This window comes from Synchiropus splendidus, chromosome 16 (assembly GCF_027744825.2).
Source record: "Synchiropus splendidus isolate RoL2022-P1 chromosome 16, RoL_Sspl_1.0, whole genome shotgun sequence".
In the NCBI taxonomy this organism is placed as follows: domain Eukaryota; kingdom Metazoa; phylum Chordata; class Actinopteri; order Syngnathiformes; family Callionymidae; genus Synchiropus; species Synchiropus splendidus.
Genome location: NC_071349.1, coordinates 16,907,579 through 16,924,128, shown reverse-complemented (window position 1 = coordinate 16,924,128; position 16,550 = coordinate 16,907,579). Strand labels below are relative to the sequence as shown.

The 16,550-nt window shown below is 43.3% G+C and overlaps 1 protein-coding gene across 1 annotated transcript; it reads left to right on the top strand.

The window, feature by feature from the left end:
- Positions 1-11,391: 11,391 nt before the first annotated feature.
- sox11a (SRY-box transcription factor 11a) lies at positions 11,392-14,532 on the top strand. Its single transcript, XM_053844661.1, has one exon. The coding sequence runs from the start codon at positions 11,729-11,731 to the stop codon at positions 12,845-12,847; it is 1,119 nt and encodes a 372-aa protein (XP_053700636.1). The 5' UTR covers positions 11,392-11,728; the 3' UTR covers positions 12,848-14,532.
- Positions 14,533-16,550: the final 2,018 nt, after the last annotated feature.

The window sequence follows — 16,550 nt, the reverse complement described above, 5'->3', positions numbered from 1 at the left end:
TGAATTAAATAAACAAAATTCTGAAATAAAATAAGGCTGTCTCAAATAGGCACTTAAGATGAATATAGCAATTCCAAAATAATGCATTAAAATGACGGCACTCATATATATATATTGTTTACATTGCGTGTGTCAAACCTGCGGCCAGAGGGCCAAATTCAGGCCGCTAGATCATTTTCTGCGGCCCATTGATCATGATGCCTCGTGACTCAACAGGTTTTATTGTGTGCCTTCACCCAATGAAATAGCAAATGCACAACTACATTTTTTGGTTACATGAACATTACTATCTAGCTGCTGTTGTTCTTGGCTGATTCCTGCAGCCGAATACTGTATGAAACGTTTAGAGATTGATGTATAGTTATAGACATGGTTTATGTGGTGAAAGCTAATGTTGGAGAGCAGAATTGTGAGGTCAGTGTCACATTTGTTAGCATGCAAGAGAATGAAAAAAGGTGCAGAGAGTAAGTTTATCTATAAACAGTGCTACTGTTACACGCTTCCATTTGTTCTTTACATTTCTATTGCTGTTCACCAATATATCCACCGGGGGAGCAGCTCAGCGTCAAGTTTATGACAATGACAAACTCCAAAACCAACATGGCGACTGTGGAAGAAGTATTGCTAATGTCCTGCTTGCACAGGAAACGGAGGCAGCGCTGTAGGAGGTGGAGGTCAGTGAAGCTGTTAAATAGAGAGTTTGCACCATTGTGTTGATTCTGTGTCTCACTAGAGCGACGTATCGGGTAAGAACAGCAACACTGCTCCCCACAGTTTCAGGTGGTAGTACTCTGTGTGATCCGTATTCATAAGCTTTGTGGAAACGTTCAGAAATACGGAGGAAACAAACGCAGAAGACACCGTCCATATCTGGATCCGTATGGAACGCTGACCATAAATGGGCCTTTAAAATAAAAATACAATGCAAATAAATAATACAATGTACATAGAAAGAACACATTGACATAAAAAAAACATCTGTGTATATTATATTTTAAGTAGCTATATGAATATTTTATTCCAAATACTTCTGTTTGTGCTTTGACTGAAGCTTTCAGTCATGTGACTGGCATCTGGCTCTCATGGCCTGGTTTGGTCGGCTTGTATCTTGCTAAAGTTGAGACACTTGTATGTCAAGGAAGGTGCCACTTCACTGCAAGACTACAAGTTTTGTGTTGAACAACACGAATGATATTGAAGCATCTATGCTCATAACCTCAGGACTTGGCTTTAACTTTTGCCCAAATACAAACAGAAACAAAGGCAGAACTAAACCTATGTGGATTCGCACTTCACTTTACAAACTCAAATACCCTTCCGCCATCGCTGAAACATACAAATGTTCAATTTAACCTCATACTTCCCATGTTGTATTTAAAGTTTCAATTGAAACGTGTCTATGTCGTGAGTCCCGTAGCGTGTGAGAGAGCTCAAGACCCGACCTGCAGCGGCACCATCCATCAACATTAGTCGTCCACAGTCTCCAGACTAAACACACTCTCATTACAGCGGCTGCCTGTAGGCTTTCTTCCTGCACACGAGTTTATTAACACAAGACCAAACGCACAATGCGAGCCGAAGTGGACAGTAAACAATGTTTCAACGCTGCTGCTATATAGTTAAAGCATTTGAAAAGGCCGCAGCTTATCGGCTATGACACGGCAATATGATTACCGAGGAACATACTGTTCTGTGGGAGCCAGGGCTGATGTCATCTCCTCCGTGCAGTCCACGATTCCCAACCCTGCGCTGCGAGGAGGAGAGAAACGGGAAATGCTTCCTGCCAAACACGTCTCACCTGCGCTCACTGCTTCTCTTTAGGAGGCCAATTGAGGGTATTTAACACATTTATAAAAACAAAAAAGTGTCACTCCAACGCTGCTTTTGTGACGGGTTTGTAATAGTGCAACAATATGACTATAATCTAGTGAGTCAGAACTGGCTTTACACACCAACTATTCCCATTATCAAGCATGGAGAACATATACACTTCGGAATCGAACCTGGAAGCAGCACGAACCACTGTACCATTTTACCTGTCATAGACCAGGGGTCTCCAACATGGAGGCCACAGGCACCAGGTAGCCAGCAGAGAAGGGAGTAGCTCACAGACGGTTAAAAAAAATTTAAATAAATAAATTTTTAATGTAATAACCATGTTATTATTGTTTATTTTTGTTTTCATTTTTTGTTACAGCATTGATAACTATTGTGAAATGCTGCAATAAGGAGCAGGATTACCGTTGATATCCATTGTTTATCGTGATTTCAGAAGTGTGTACTGAACCGATGGAAGCCCTTCTGGTCACACAGACCTTGGTTGCTAAAAGGTTGGTGACCCCTGTCACATACTCATATATTCCCTCAGATTTTACTGTGTTTGACTGTGATTTCAGACTCACAGAGTAAGTTGTTTACAGCAGTAACATGGTATTTTAAGTTGAAAACGGTAGATGCTGCTATTTGCATCAACCAAATGCTACTATTATACTACTAATGCTCATATTTAGCATCTCTATAGAGTTTGTGGCGTAGACAACTACATTTACTTCATGTTTTTGTTAGTCACCAAACTCAAGTCTCTTCAAATGTGATAGTTAATTTGAATTTCAATAAGGTTGTGGATGTTTGTTTTGCATTCACCGAAGTCTTCTTGGTTTGTATGCAGAATGTAAATGGAGACTTAAGCTGCGTTTGTCAATGGAAAGTCAGCGAAGCTGCTTGTGGGAATGAAAAAAAGGGAGGAGCTCGCACATGAAGTGACCGTGTTTGTCATGCTGCATTCTTACCTCCGAAGCTGAAGTCGCTCCACCGGCTGAAGCCATTTGAAATGTAGATGAAACAAACAGAGGCCGTTGAAGAGGCCAGACCATTTCATTTGAATCCTAATGTGATATGAAATTATTTTCTAGCAATGTCAATAGCAGTGTGGTCGATAATGTTTCGCAAAATTAGATGGGTTTTTTTTTTTCATTCTGAACGAAGAAATGCCATCAAAAAATGTGCGAAGTAAATTAACAATAAAAATAAGAAATAAATAGGGAATTTATGGAAAATACTGCCAAAACTCAGCTAACTCAAGAGAAACATAATACATGAATAAATACAAAATAAATATGTTAAATTGAAATTGTGATAAACATTTTTATTTTAAAAAAATTACAAATAAATAAAATGATAAATGAGTATTACCCATGTAGACAAAAAAAAATGTGTAAGAAGTAAAAGCAAAAAAACGAATAATTCGAGTTTTAAACTAGAAAACTTCTTTTTACTGTACGAAATAAAATTGGTCTGTGCTAATGCTAAGTGATAGCATTCCAATAAAATAGCTGAGTAGAAATGTTGACTCATCAATAACTGAACTCCATATCTCTGAGGACACATTTGCAAACTATACGTCCAAAATCTCAGCTGCGAATTGAATTCAAAACAACGTCAGCGGCCTCTGAATAAACAGCGAGGTCCTTACAAGTCCAAGTGTACACAGGGCCTGTTTGTGTGTCCCGGCGACAAACATTCCAGCACAGTCCTCAAGCATCAGCTGTTTACACTCACGACAAGACACTCCGGTCTCAAGTATCTGCTAAGCATCAGACCTTAAGAGACAGAGGCCACATCAAGGAGGTCAACAAAGACCCTGACACCTGAGAAATGCATTTGCATTGAGTTGAGAATGCAACGGCAACAGCGGGGCATAAAATGGCCTCCGAGGCACCAAACACTTAAGTGATAAAGCCTCCAAACTGCTGTGAGAATCTCTTCATTGTCAGAGATTTGCCTTATCTTGAGGAAGAGAGGAAGACGGCAGGGTCTGCGGAAGGATGGGACCAAAGAGCTGTAGCAGATACGGATCGGACCTGACTGCGCCGATGCTAGCAGCCCATGCTAGCAGCCGATGCTAGCAAAGCACAAATGTTACACCTCACCCGAAATATCAGCCTTTAGCCGTTTTATGAGAAAGAGTTTGCCGCACCAGTGTTACACCCCTTTATTATCATGATCAATTTAACTGTGTTTAACAAAGTCAATGACGCTTGAATCGAATCATAAACTGCTGATTTGTGAAGGAAGGGTACGCTGTGAAACCATGTTTAACTTACAGTTATACTGTCAAATATATAGCAGCAGATTCAACAAGGTCTCAGTTTGTGCGTGCAATTTTTTGAACCAGGGCTCGCACATGACTTATGTTACATCCATACGGACGTGCGCTGTCAGAACAAAGCCATTTCTGCTGTGCATGTAGTACATATGCCAGCAGTGTAGGGGGCGCTGTAATGCTCTGGCAGCAAATAAGAACACAAAATGAAGCATGGATAGCATAAACAAATCGATCGACAAGAGAGATTGGTTGGAGTTTACAGACAATGTGAGGATTTATTACAAGTCATTGTCGGCACAACAGAGTTCCAGTCGTGCCTACAATGACGCACACGTTCTATGTGTTGCGACATAGAACTTGTGCGGTCGTCGCGACCAATACCGTCTCCATGGAGACTGAGACCATGGATTTTATGGTATGGTAGAAAAAGTTAGTGTTCCAAAATCTATAAAGCTAAATCAATTCATAAAAATGATAACAACAAAACAAAAACAGCATTTATTGAGGACATCTGAAAAGTCAAATCTGGCTTCCCTACCGTGGGCAAAATGTATTGAGTTACCAATTTGACCATTGACAGTTGTACTAGTTGGAAACTGAACTATTTTAACAGAAAGATTGTGTTTTTCAAAGTTTGCAGCAAAGCGGGTTTGAAGCACAAATTGAAATTGACGCCGTACCGTCGGCGTCCCCTGTGACTTTTGGCTTCCACTTGAACACCACCTCTGTGTCGAATAGATTTCAGTGAGAAATGTCACTCAGGGCGAAGAACTCTTCAAGACAAGAGAAAAAGTCTGAATATCTTAAGTTCCTTTTACCTGCAGGAGCTCATCTGAGAAACCACTTATGGGAGTGGCACAGAGCAAATTCAGGTCAGATGTGTCAAACGTGTGTGGGGAAAAAAAAAAAGTTATATCTGTAGTCAGAGACTCTGACTCAGAGTTTCTTTATCTCCTGAGCAACTGAGGGAGTTTTTGACGCATCGTGGATCAACGCTTGACGTAAAATGATCATAGTCATTCACGTAATCTCATGCAGTATACGGGGGTGTAAGACACACTGAAATATTGAGATACAGTGGCACCTCCGTTCCAGATGTCAGTTCGAGAAGCGAATTGTTCGAAATCTGAATCGACTTTTTCCCATCACAATGAATGGAAAAAGCAATAATGTGTTCCAAGCCTTAAAATAGTCTTTTGTAGGAGTGAATGTAGAGTGTCTGCTGCAGGTGGCTGTTCCTCTATGTGTGTGGCCGCTGCATGTGGGAGGGGTTGCCGAGTGAGTGACGTCTCTCCAGAAGTGAAGAGGTGCCCGGTGCGTGTCCAGCTCTGAATGTGCGCTTCTGTGCAGTTTGGCTGTGACAAAGTCATAAACCAAGTCACGCTCTGTCCCAGACTCGCCTCATCCCTGTCCCAGCTCCAGCCCACAACAGGACATCAAACCCTGGAGTGAGCGCTCCAGCACCTCCCCTGTGACACTCTACCACGGTCCAGTGTGGAGACAGGAAAGGTTTTACACCTCAATATGAAGAAAAAACAGCCAGTAAACGTAGCTAACGGGACACGTCTGCATACAGAGGCTGCGTTATACACAATAACAAAGCGCCTCGTGGGTCAGCTGGTCGGTTCGCGCACGTTATGTTTTTTCCGGCTTTTTTCAGGGCGTTCGAGTTCTGAATTTTCGTTCGAAATCCATAAAAAAAAAAAAAAAATCGAAAATTTTGTTCAAATTCCGGGACGTTTGAAAACCGAGGCACCACTGTACTCGATATTTTTGCTGAAATATACTTCATTGGTGGTATTGTATTGATATTTTAACTTGTCTATATTGATATTTAATACATAGATGTAGATACTTGGATATGCTGCTGCATTTGTAGCATGTTTAATACAAATGTTTTTGTCTTGCACTCGCAAGACACCTGCCGCTTCACTTCAATATCAACAGAAACTTCATTTGTTGATAGGCGCTCGAGTTAACAAGTAATTCACCTGTGAATTATACAGTATTACTATTGTGAGTCAGTTGTATCTCAGAGAACACTAAACGTTTTCACATACAGGGAGGAGAAAGGGAGAACTGAGTAAGCTTCATGTTCACGTCACCAGTATTCCAACACATTTCAACAGGAGTCACAACTCTCCACTCTGGGTTGGGAATCACATGGGATCCATCAGTCCACGCTACATGAGGAAGCTGTCTGAGCAAAGCTGCGTGAAACATGACTGCAGTGTTAACACGGTTAAAGGTGTAGTTAACACTTAAGAAGCTGGCTAATCCTAAAAAACACAAATCCTTCACCCTTTCATTGTCCGAGTTAATGAATCGAGTTACCCATAATTGAATTATGTCGTCGACACCAGGTATTGTTTACTTCCATGCTAAAAGAAGAGTTGTTGAATTAGCATATTGTTGATGGCGTGCTAACCTACTATGGTGGCAGGAAGTGGCTAACACATTTGATAAGTTGAACTAAAAGAGAGAGTGTGTTTTTCAAGTGGTAGATTCACTGCTCCATCCAGTCGCGGTGCTGAAGTCGCGGCGTAGTGTTGAGACGTAACTACATTCTATGCATTCAATTGACTGGGTTCGTACAGCAGCGAGCGGCATCAAGCGTTGTGACCCGCTGGAGCGTCAAGTGAAAAGTTAATTTGCGTTTATATATGCTAGCAAAACAAACCCCCCCGCCTTTTCCTCTACCCCCCGCGACCTCGAACCTATTGTCAAGCCATCAGATAGCGGCTTCCAGAAGTCCACACCTGTCTCAGGGCCATGCAGAGGAGATGGATCCATGCATTTTGAGCATCAGATAGCCTCTAGCCGGGGTTAGTATTGATCTAACGCTTCACTGGGCCTTTGTGAGCACCGCAGCTGCTTTGGGGGGCTTTAAGATAAGCAATGCAAAGGGAATTGTTTTTTTTCTTTCCTGTCCGTTCATGAAATCTGTTGCTTAATTCAACACTCCATCAGTCTGGACTGAAACGTCCTCTCGCAAATACGTCTGGAAATATTCGTGGTTTCAACAGCATTAAGATCAAAGCTTTGGACTGATACTTCGGGGTCAAATATTACAAGTGCCTTCCAAAGGAATTCCTGTTGGGCATGACGTCAGAAAAGCGCCCGGCAATTCAACCATCAACATGGGAATGTCACCGCTGCTTATGTCTCTATTGACCAGATGTTTTTACAATGGAAAACATCGAGCGTCTCCCTCTCAGATCATTGAAATCAATGCATCGATAGTCGTGAAGGCTGCACTTTCTCAGTAGAAGTGTTGTTCCTTCGGAAAAAAAAAAAATTATAAAGCTATAAATCTTATTTGTTAGTAACAAATATATATATATATATATATATATATATATATATATATATATATATATATATATATATATATATATATATATATATATTTTTTTTTTTTTTTTCAGTGGGAATCTTCATTTAATTTCATTTATTTTTTATTTACAGAACTGACTCACAGATAAATTTAATGATTAAAAACTGGATGTAAAATGCTCAAGAAAGAGCCAAGTTACCTGCATGGAAGCAATGCTGATCTGTCACACAGGTGAGGTCACTCCCAGGCGTGTGCCATTAGTAGATCAAGCTCAGCTGGACATGGAGAGGAGAACACAGGAAATGAACAGACAAAATAAAAGCGGATCATGACAAAATTATTATTAATAATAATAATAATAATAATAATAACTTCCTATTGAAGCAACACACATACCAGGGCCGAATGGAACAAAACAAATCTGGTTTGAGAAATGAACCTTCTAATATTAAGCTTATGTTTGTGGCTAGCTATCTGTCGAGCATGCGCCGTTGCTATCTGTGTTGTTACCGCTAACAGTTTGCCGCTCAGTACAATGACAAAGTCATTGTGTGAGTAAATACACTCTATAGTAGTAGTTTGTCGCACAGGATGTAAGACTAGATACGCGTAACTGTGCCAGCCAAAACATGAAACCAGTGTTTTCACATCTGTCTGGTCACAGTTGTAGTATTAGCTACAGCTTCCTAATATGAATGGCATTTGCTGCCATTTAAAAATTGCGATATGATCCATAATTCAAGTGTAACAAGTGAGTCACAACACAACAGGTCGACGTCCGTTCCTTTGAAAAAAATGAATTATAAAGCTGTAAGTCTCATATGCATGACAATAAAGCAGCAAATGACCATTATACATTAGTTAGTATATATATATATATATATATATATATATATATATATATATTTTTTTTTTTTTTTTTTTTTTTTTTTTTTTTTTTTTTTACAGAACTGACTCACAGATAAATTTAATGATTAAAAACTGGATGTAAAATGCTCAAGAAAGAGCCAAGTTACCTGCATGGAAGCAATGCTGATCTGTCACACAGGTGAGGTCACTCCCAGGCGTGTGCCATTAGTAGATCAAGCTCAGCTGGACATGGAGAGGAGAACACAGGAAATGAACAGACAAAATAAAAGCGGATCATGACAAAATTATTATTAATAATAATAATAATAATAATAACTTCCTATTGAAGCAACACACATACCAGGGCCGAATGGAACAAAACAAATCTGGTTTGAGAAATGAACCTTCTAATATTAAGCTTATGTTTGTGGCTAGCTATCTGTCGAACATGCGCCGTTGCTATCTGCGTTGTTACCGCTTACCGTTTGCCGCTCAGTACAATGAAAAAGTCGTAGGGTGAGTAAATACACTCTGTAGCTCCGCAGTTTGTCGCACAGGATGTAAGACTTTCTCATCTGTCTGGGACACAGTTGTAGTATTAGCTACAGCTTCCTAATATGAATGGCATTTGCTGCCATATATGATCCATATTTCAAGTGTAACAAGTGAGTCACAGCACAACAGGTCGACATCCGACAGGCTCCTGCTGCGATCACAGTCACTGCAGCTGGAGAGAGGGGTGGGACGGCTTGAGTTGGAGGGAGCTGGGGGGGTGTATTGCTAGCGAAGCAGACATGGCGATGAGACTCTCCCTGCGATGACTCATAGGCTGCATGGGCTGACACCAGCACCTCATTCACAGCCAATAATGAGCCATGCTAATGAGCGGGACAGCCACCCTGCCTGCTCATCATGAAGCAGTGGTGTGATTCATGTCCTGCATGAGACTGTCATGAAGGGAGATAAGGATCACTGGAGCGGCCGGGACGGGGGGGGGGTTCATTCTGTATGATCGATTGGCTTCCTTCACTATTAGTGCAGTCAAATTACAGTCACAATATCATGTGTACGTTGCTTTCATTCCTCAATATTCAATTGTATTGTGGAATAAATGCTCCTAAAAGTGCTCCCAAGGTCAACATTTGTATTGAAACTCCATGGCATTTCAGTTCAAATTGTCATTGATACATTGGTGTCTGTCACTGCCCACAGCTAATAAAATGGATATTTAATATTTCAGAAGTAGGTCGTGTTTATTAGAGTCACAATGTTTCTTCCTGTTTCGTCCTCAATGTTTTGATTTTTTTCCTCATCCCAGTAAGGTGTTATCTCATCCGTTTTTTGGCACAGCTCCCAAAAACAATATTTAATTTCCCACCTCTGATATAGACTGATCCTTAAAAACCAGATTCTTGTTTCAGAAAACGCGTCAAACAACACACAATGAGTCAATCAAAATGTGCGAGGTGTTAAACAAAAACAGATTTTTAACTCACATATCTATATATTTTTTATGTTTATCTTATTCATTTCAATATTTGGTCATGTCTTATTATTGTCTGCCTGGGTTTCTGAAAGTCGTGTCTACTGCAGTTGCATTTTTTGCCGACTGCGAATGAGCCCAAATATTATGACGGCTGCGATCGAGCCTCCGTGTCAGAGCCGGTTTCACGTTTGAGCCGATGATCCATTATCGGCCGAATGAATCCATCTGAAACAGGAGCCCACACTGTCTGCGTGGCGTGCATCTGCCTGCGCCAACCACCGGAGACTCCTGCTCAGACGCACAGCGCTGATAACGCTTCATCAGCACAGGGTGGCCATGATGAAGCATTTCAGCCCTATCAGAGCCGGGTACAGACAGGGGGCGGCCTCGCCTGCTCTCAACCCCTTGCTCTGCTCTCCCTCGTCTTTCACGCTCCCCGCCGTGTGCTCGTCTTCGCCCCCCTCCCTGCTATCCTCTGTTGGCCTTCCCGGCTGCCTCTCTCGGTATCAGCCCAGCCACGGCTTAAGCCCCAGCTGGGGGAGAACAAGGTGGCTAGGTGGGGGGAGGGTTGCAAAAGGGTAAGTGATTGCCCTCTAGGGGACAAAGCCGAGAGGGGAGAAAAAGAAGGGCTTCTTATCACCCCAGCCTCAAATCGCACCGCTGGCTACCACCCAGGGCCAAGGGGGGAGGAACACTAAGGGTGGCTTGGGGGGGGGGGGGGGGGGGGGGGGGGGGGTGCAAGAGTCGCCAGCTCGATGCTGCTCTGCCTCTTGACACAGCAAACTCAGCAGGGAGCCCCAATCTATGTCTGACAGTGGGATGAAGGCAGGCCTGCACATGTTGTTATTTAAATTCGCCTTTATACTCTGCATATTCAACTCCTCATCCAAACATGCAGCGCATTGACAGCTCAGCTCTTCTGAGTTGTAATGATCCTCCTGATTCCATGACCTCTCGAACGCAGCCGCTGACTCTCTTCGCTTATTTATTTCAACTCTTAGAATCGATTCAAATCCGGATTCAATAATTTACACATAAACGCCGAGGCACTTTGGTATCATAAGAGCTTGAGTTGAATACTTTTTCTTTTTTTTTTGGCTTATAAATATGCATGGGGTGGTTTCTCTGAGCGTACAGTGCCACATCACTGTAAACAAGAACCGTAACACAGAATGTACTACTGACCTACTTCTGGAAATGGAGGCAAACAGCCGAGGAAAACACACAAGAAACGCTGGGTTTGATTTAAAAAAAAAAAAATGTGAACAGGGAGGGACTGTGAAATGATAGATGATATTAAAGGTAATGATGGCATCGGGTTTCCACTAAAGCCATTACCAGTTGCTATAATATATCCTTCCAGAGCAGACAGTGAGGCAGGCGCACCCACGCATCCAGCAACAGTGTCCAAGCGCCACCTTCAGTATCCAACCTAAAGGGTGGAGAAAAATCAAATCACGCAGCCTTTTTTTTCCCTCTCTCCCCCAGACACATCTGCAAAGACGATCACGCTGGATTTATATGTCAGTTCAGCTGCATTTTTGACTCATTTTTTTACAGTGAAAATCCGAGAGAAGCGGTGCGCACTCGGACGCGCGGCGCTCATCTGCAGAGCGCACGGCACTAACTGCGTGTTTAATATGCTTGTCTCGCCCGACGTGTTGCCCCAGACAATGTGTACCACAAATCCCCACCTCCACTCCAATGGGAGCTCGGCGGAGGAGGAATAAAAAGGGTTAAGGGGAGTCTTGGATAGAGTCTGCGGGGCGGAGTGGAAGCGACGTGATTGGCCGGTCGCGCGTGACGCAGGGGACATGAAAAAGCTGATAACCAGTTAAGAAGGCAGTTTGTAACTCTGGAAAAAGAGTTGAGAGCTTGAGACACACGTTGCGCAGCACAGATTTTTGAAGCGTCTTGGTCAGCGCGGAGACTGTCCGGGAGCAGAGTGACCATGGTGCAGCACACGGACAACAGCGAGACGGACGGGAGCATGTCACGAGTGGCCTCGGACTCGGAGGAGAGTGAATTCATGGCGTGCAGCCCGGTCCCGATCAACCCGGACTGGTGCAAGACGGCGACCGGTCACATCAAGAGACCCATGAACGCCTTCATGGTCTGGTCCAAGATCGAGCGGAGAAAGATCATGGAGCAGTCGCCGGACATGCACAACGCGGAGATCTCCAAGCGCCTGGGCAAGCGGTGGAAGATGCTGAAGGACAGCGAGAAGATCCCGTTCATCCGAGAAGCCGAGCGGCTGCGGCTAAAACACATGGCCGACTACCCAGACTACAAGTACAGGCCGAAGAAAAAGCCAAAGCTGGACGGCTCCAAGTCCTCGGCGCCGTCGCCGGAGAAGTGCGCCAAGCTGGCCAAGACCCCCAGCAAGAAGTGCTCCAAGATCAAGAGCAAGAGCGGCTCCAAGTCCACGCACTACCCGGACGACTGTGTGTTCCCCAGTTTGAAAGTGACCAAGGCGCTCAAGAGCGAGCTGACGGACGACGACGAGGACGACGACTACGAGGAGGACTACCGGATGCGGATTAAGGCGGGCGACGAGGAGCGCACGAGGCCGTACGGCGTCGCCAAAGTTCCCGCGAGCCCAACTTTGAGCTCGTCGGCCGAGTCCGAGGGCGCGAGCATGTACGAAGAAGTGCGCAGCAGCAGCCGACTCTTTTACAATATCAAAAACATTACGAAGCAGGGCGCTTTTCACGCCGCTTCGGTCTCACCAGCATCCTCCAGGTCGGTCTCAACATCCTCCTCCTCCTCCTCTTCCTCTTCCTCCTCTTCCTCCTCCTCCAGCAGCAGCTCGTCTTCGGGCGAGGACGCGGACGATTTGCTGTTTGACTTTAGTTTGAATTTCGCTCCCAGCGCCCCTGGCTCGGAGCTGGGGAACCCCAATTCAGGAAACCTCTCGCTGTCGCTTGTGGATAAGGACTTGGACTCGTTCAGCGAGGGCAGCCTGGGCTCTCACTTTGAATTCCCAGACTATTGCACGCCAGAACTCAGCGAGATGATCGCAGGGGACTGGCTGGAAGCCAACTTTTCTGACCTGGTCTTTACATACTGACTTCCAAGAGACTTTTCCCGGGGAGAAATATCAGATAATATATGTGTCTTGGTCAAGTTTTCCCTTAGCCCTGTCTTCTCTGTGGAGGACCAGGAGGCAAGGTGAGAGGGTTGAGGAATGAGATGCTTACGAAGATGGTAGCAAAAACAAACAAACAAACAAAAAAAACAACCTAACAACAGACGTTTTTTTCAGGCAGCATGACAGGGTTTTATGGATTTTTCCCCTCGTAGGTCTGCATTTAGTACCGTTCAGCATAAACGGACCACAAAGGGAAGAAAACGTCTATGCATCTTTTCCTCTTAAAATAAAACTGCAGGGAGATGAAAACGAACTGTGGACTGACAAGTAAACACAAGAAAAAAAAAAAATCTGTGAACTGACCATTTGTTCAGGACTTTACAATGTAATTTCTTAAATGCCGCAAATGTTTGTTTTCCTTTTCTTATTTTTTTTTTTTTATATATATAACTTGATTCCGTTTACCTCCTCCTCGTTTTTTGGAAAAAGTTAAGCAGCCTAAAAAACCTCTGCAGATTACAGGTGCAGAGGGAACATTTTGATACATAACAGACCTCATCTTTTTAAAAGACAAAGTAAGATATTTTCAGGCATATTTTTGTACAGTTCAACAGAAAAAGGGAATGTTCTTACTGTGCTTTCAGTGAGTTTCAGGCACTTCTTCCCTTTATCATTTTCTTTTCAAGCATGCAAGGGAGTCCTGGTTTTAAGGATTAAGTTAAATTTTAAACTTGCATCAAAAATGCCTTGTGATTTTCAACTAGGTTTTTGTACAGTTGTAGAACAGATTTGTTGAGTATTTGTAGACAATACATTGGCATCATGGGGGAACACATACCTCAGAGCTGGAACTAGTTTCAAGATTGTATATGTACTGTAATATAGTAAAGTTAGGAGTTTATGTATATCATACTCGTGATATGTGGATGGGTCCCGATCGCAGGTGTGAAACTGGATTTTGGTATTTTTATGGCACATACTGTTTTTTCGCCCCTCTCATTTTTTTGTGCAATATATACTCTTAAGATACAGACCATCAACAATTGTAGCAAGTGATGGGAAAAACAGACTTGTGCACTGTCGACATCATTTCCTGTTATGATGCTGAAGCCTCTCCGGGCAGAAAAAAGAATAAACAAATCAGCTGGAACTGATACAAAACGATGGAATATGGCCTGTGGTGTGGTGCATACAACAACAACAACAGAAAAAAAAAAAGGTTCTCAAATTGAATGTTATTTGGACACAGATATTCGACACAAATCTGACTGCAAAATTTCAAGCATAAGGGCATGTAGTCTTACTCAGTGGTGGTCTGGCATCAGCGTGAACAAACCAAGCAAAAAAGAAAGACAAAAAAGTACATTCCATAGTCCTGTTTCATGAAATGAAACTTTATTTTGAAACTGAAAACTGCCTTCTTTTTTTAAGAAACATTAACCATAAACCTGTATTTTTTATTTCTTGCACTTAAAAAAAAAAAAGCAGATATTTTTATTTTTTATGTGGGTCACACACACGGAGTCTGTTTGATAATAGGAATATGACCTAATTATTTGCCGAGATTTTTTTTTTGTGTTGGATGTTCTGGGCAGTAGTTACTTCACATTCCAAGTGTGAATCTGTCTGCGACTCATCTTTTAATAAATAAGTACCTACCACCATCGACTGTCCGTTCAGTTTGTGAATATCTGTACACAAATATGTGTTTACTGTTGCATTTGAAATCGGATGTGACTGATGCCTATTTTGTATGTAGGCTGGATGGGCTTCGACTCAAACATGTGAATTCACATTTAATAAAAAGATCAAAAAGGAAAATGTATTGGAATTTAAAAAAAAAACAGGCGTCGGAATGGTTTCACTGCATTTTTGGCGTTGGGTCGGGAGGCATCCGTTTGGAAAGAGGACGCTGCCGCTTTAAGGACTTGAATCGCCCGCTTGTGAGCGACGCTCGTCCTGATTGGTGCGCCTGCTCGGTCCCCATGGAGACGGAGATGGAAACAAGAGCCGGTCTGCACAGCATGTGGGAGCGCTCAGCCTGTCTGGCTTCCATTCAGAAAAGTAGCGGCACGCTCAGCTCAGTGTGGAGGGAGCGCGGCGAGGGAGGAGGAGCCGGGAAGCTGACGACACAGCCACCAGAGCTGATCCCAAAAAAAGAGGTTTTTCCATTTCACTCCCTAGTTTTACACCACACCATCATGTATCCGCTTCATGTGCTGTCATACAGGGGGGGCGTTTCAGTCTCACCAAAAGTAAACATCCTTCATACACACTCAGTAAAGTTGCAACAATTACAACCTCATATCGATCCGGTGTTCAAGTTGAGCCACGGCGGGTCCAATTTCTCAGGGGCTCCGCCTTGAACGGCGGCGAGATCTGAGCTCATCAGCCCAGTCCAGTGATGAATCCCTGCCTTGCATGGCTGCGCAGGTATTATCCGCCCCCATTAAAGCCCCTTTGCAAATCTGTAATAAAACATTTATCCGGCTATTACTTTTCCTGACCTATTGGTCAAAGTTGCTAATGGCTTCTCCGGCTATTCCCAACAGAACCGGCGCATTGATTTTGTGTTGCTCTGAAATATCTGACCGGGGCTAATGCCACTGCTACACGCAGAAATGAAGTTTGTGGCCTGCTGAAATTCCCTTTGCTGTTTCCTCCTTAAACAAATGAGATTCAGGGGGACGGATTTTTAAATCATTTATGAGCCTCTGCGTGACACCTGGATGAAGAGTCGCCGACACTGAACTGCAAGTTGCTTGAGGTGGAGCGAGTCTTCCCTCAGTGATCAGTAATAATAAAGCCTGCTATGACCCCCTCCCCCTTCCCTCCCTCCTCAGCTCAGATGCATTACATCATCGCTCCAGCAAGTGCTGCTGCGCAGTAAGATCCCGTGTTGTGTCATCGTCCACATGTGTTCCTCCTCTCCCCCCGGTGGGAGGCCATCTAATATTGCTCTGGGAATACTCATCGACGCGCACCGTGCCGGAGCTTTCCGAACGACAATAACAACCTCCTAAATTTAAACCTGTTTACTGTCTGTTCGTTGAGGAGCGGGCCCAGGATTTATGGAACCTGCCCCACATCTGCTGTCTGCCACCGGAGTGATGTTGACATCCCTTTGTCCGAGCAATCTCAGCTCTGCTTCTGTTATACAAGCATGTCATTCTGTTAGACGCCGCCAGTGCTCCCCTCATCCGCTGACAGCGGACTGAAATGACACACCAACAGTTGGTCTCTGGAGTAACGGCGAGGCGCTGTTATGAAGCCGACTGGTAAAATCTATTTGTGCGGTAAATAATTTAATAGTGTATGAATGCATATGAAATAAACATGTTGACTTTGGGTTCCCTTTGCGCTGGCTGGAGACGTTTCATCTGACAAACAGTGTCCTGACCAGACAGCACAGCAAGAATATGGTGAAATATTATGGAATTTGGCTCAGTAGACTGAACAATAATCTAGAATAATGTATGTTTTTGGTTTGGTTTACTGCTATTCAAATAGAGTGCTGTACGTTGGTCAGTTTTTGCCGCTATTTATTAGCTCCATTTCAGACTCAGAATCAGAAAAACCTTATTTATCCCAAGGGAAATTATGTTCGTAACATACTCTCTACACAACATAACACAATACAATAGAAAGAAATAATATTATAAAGTGCAAAAACCTATACAAA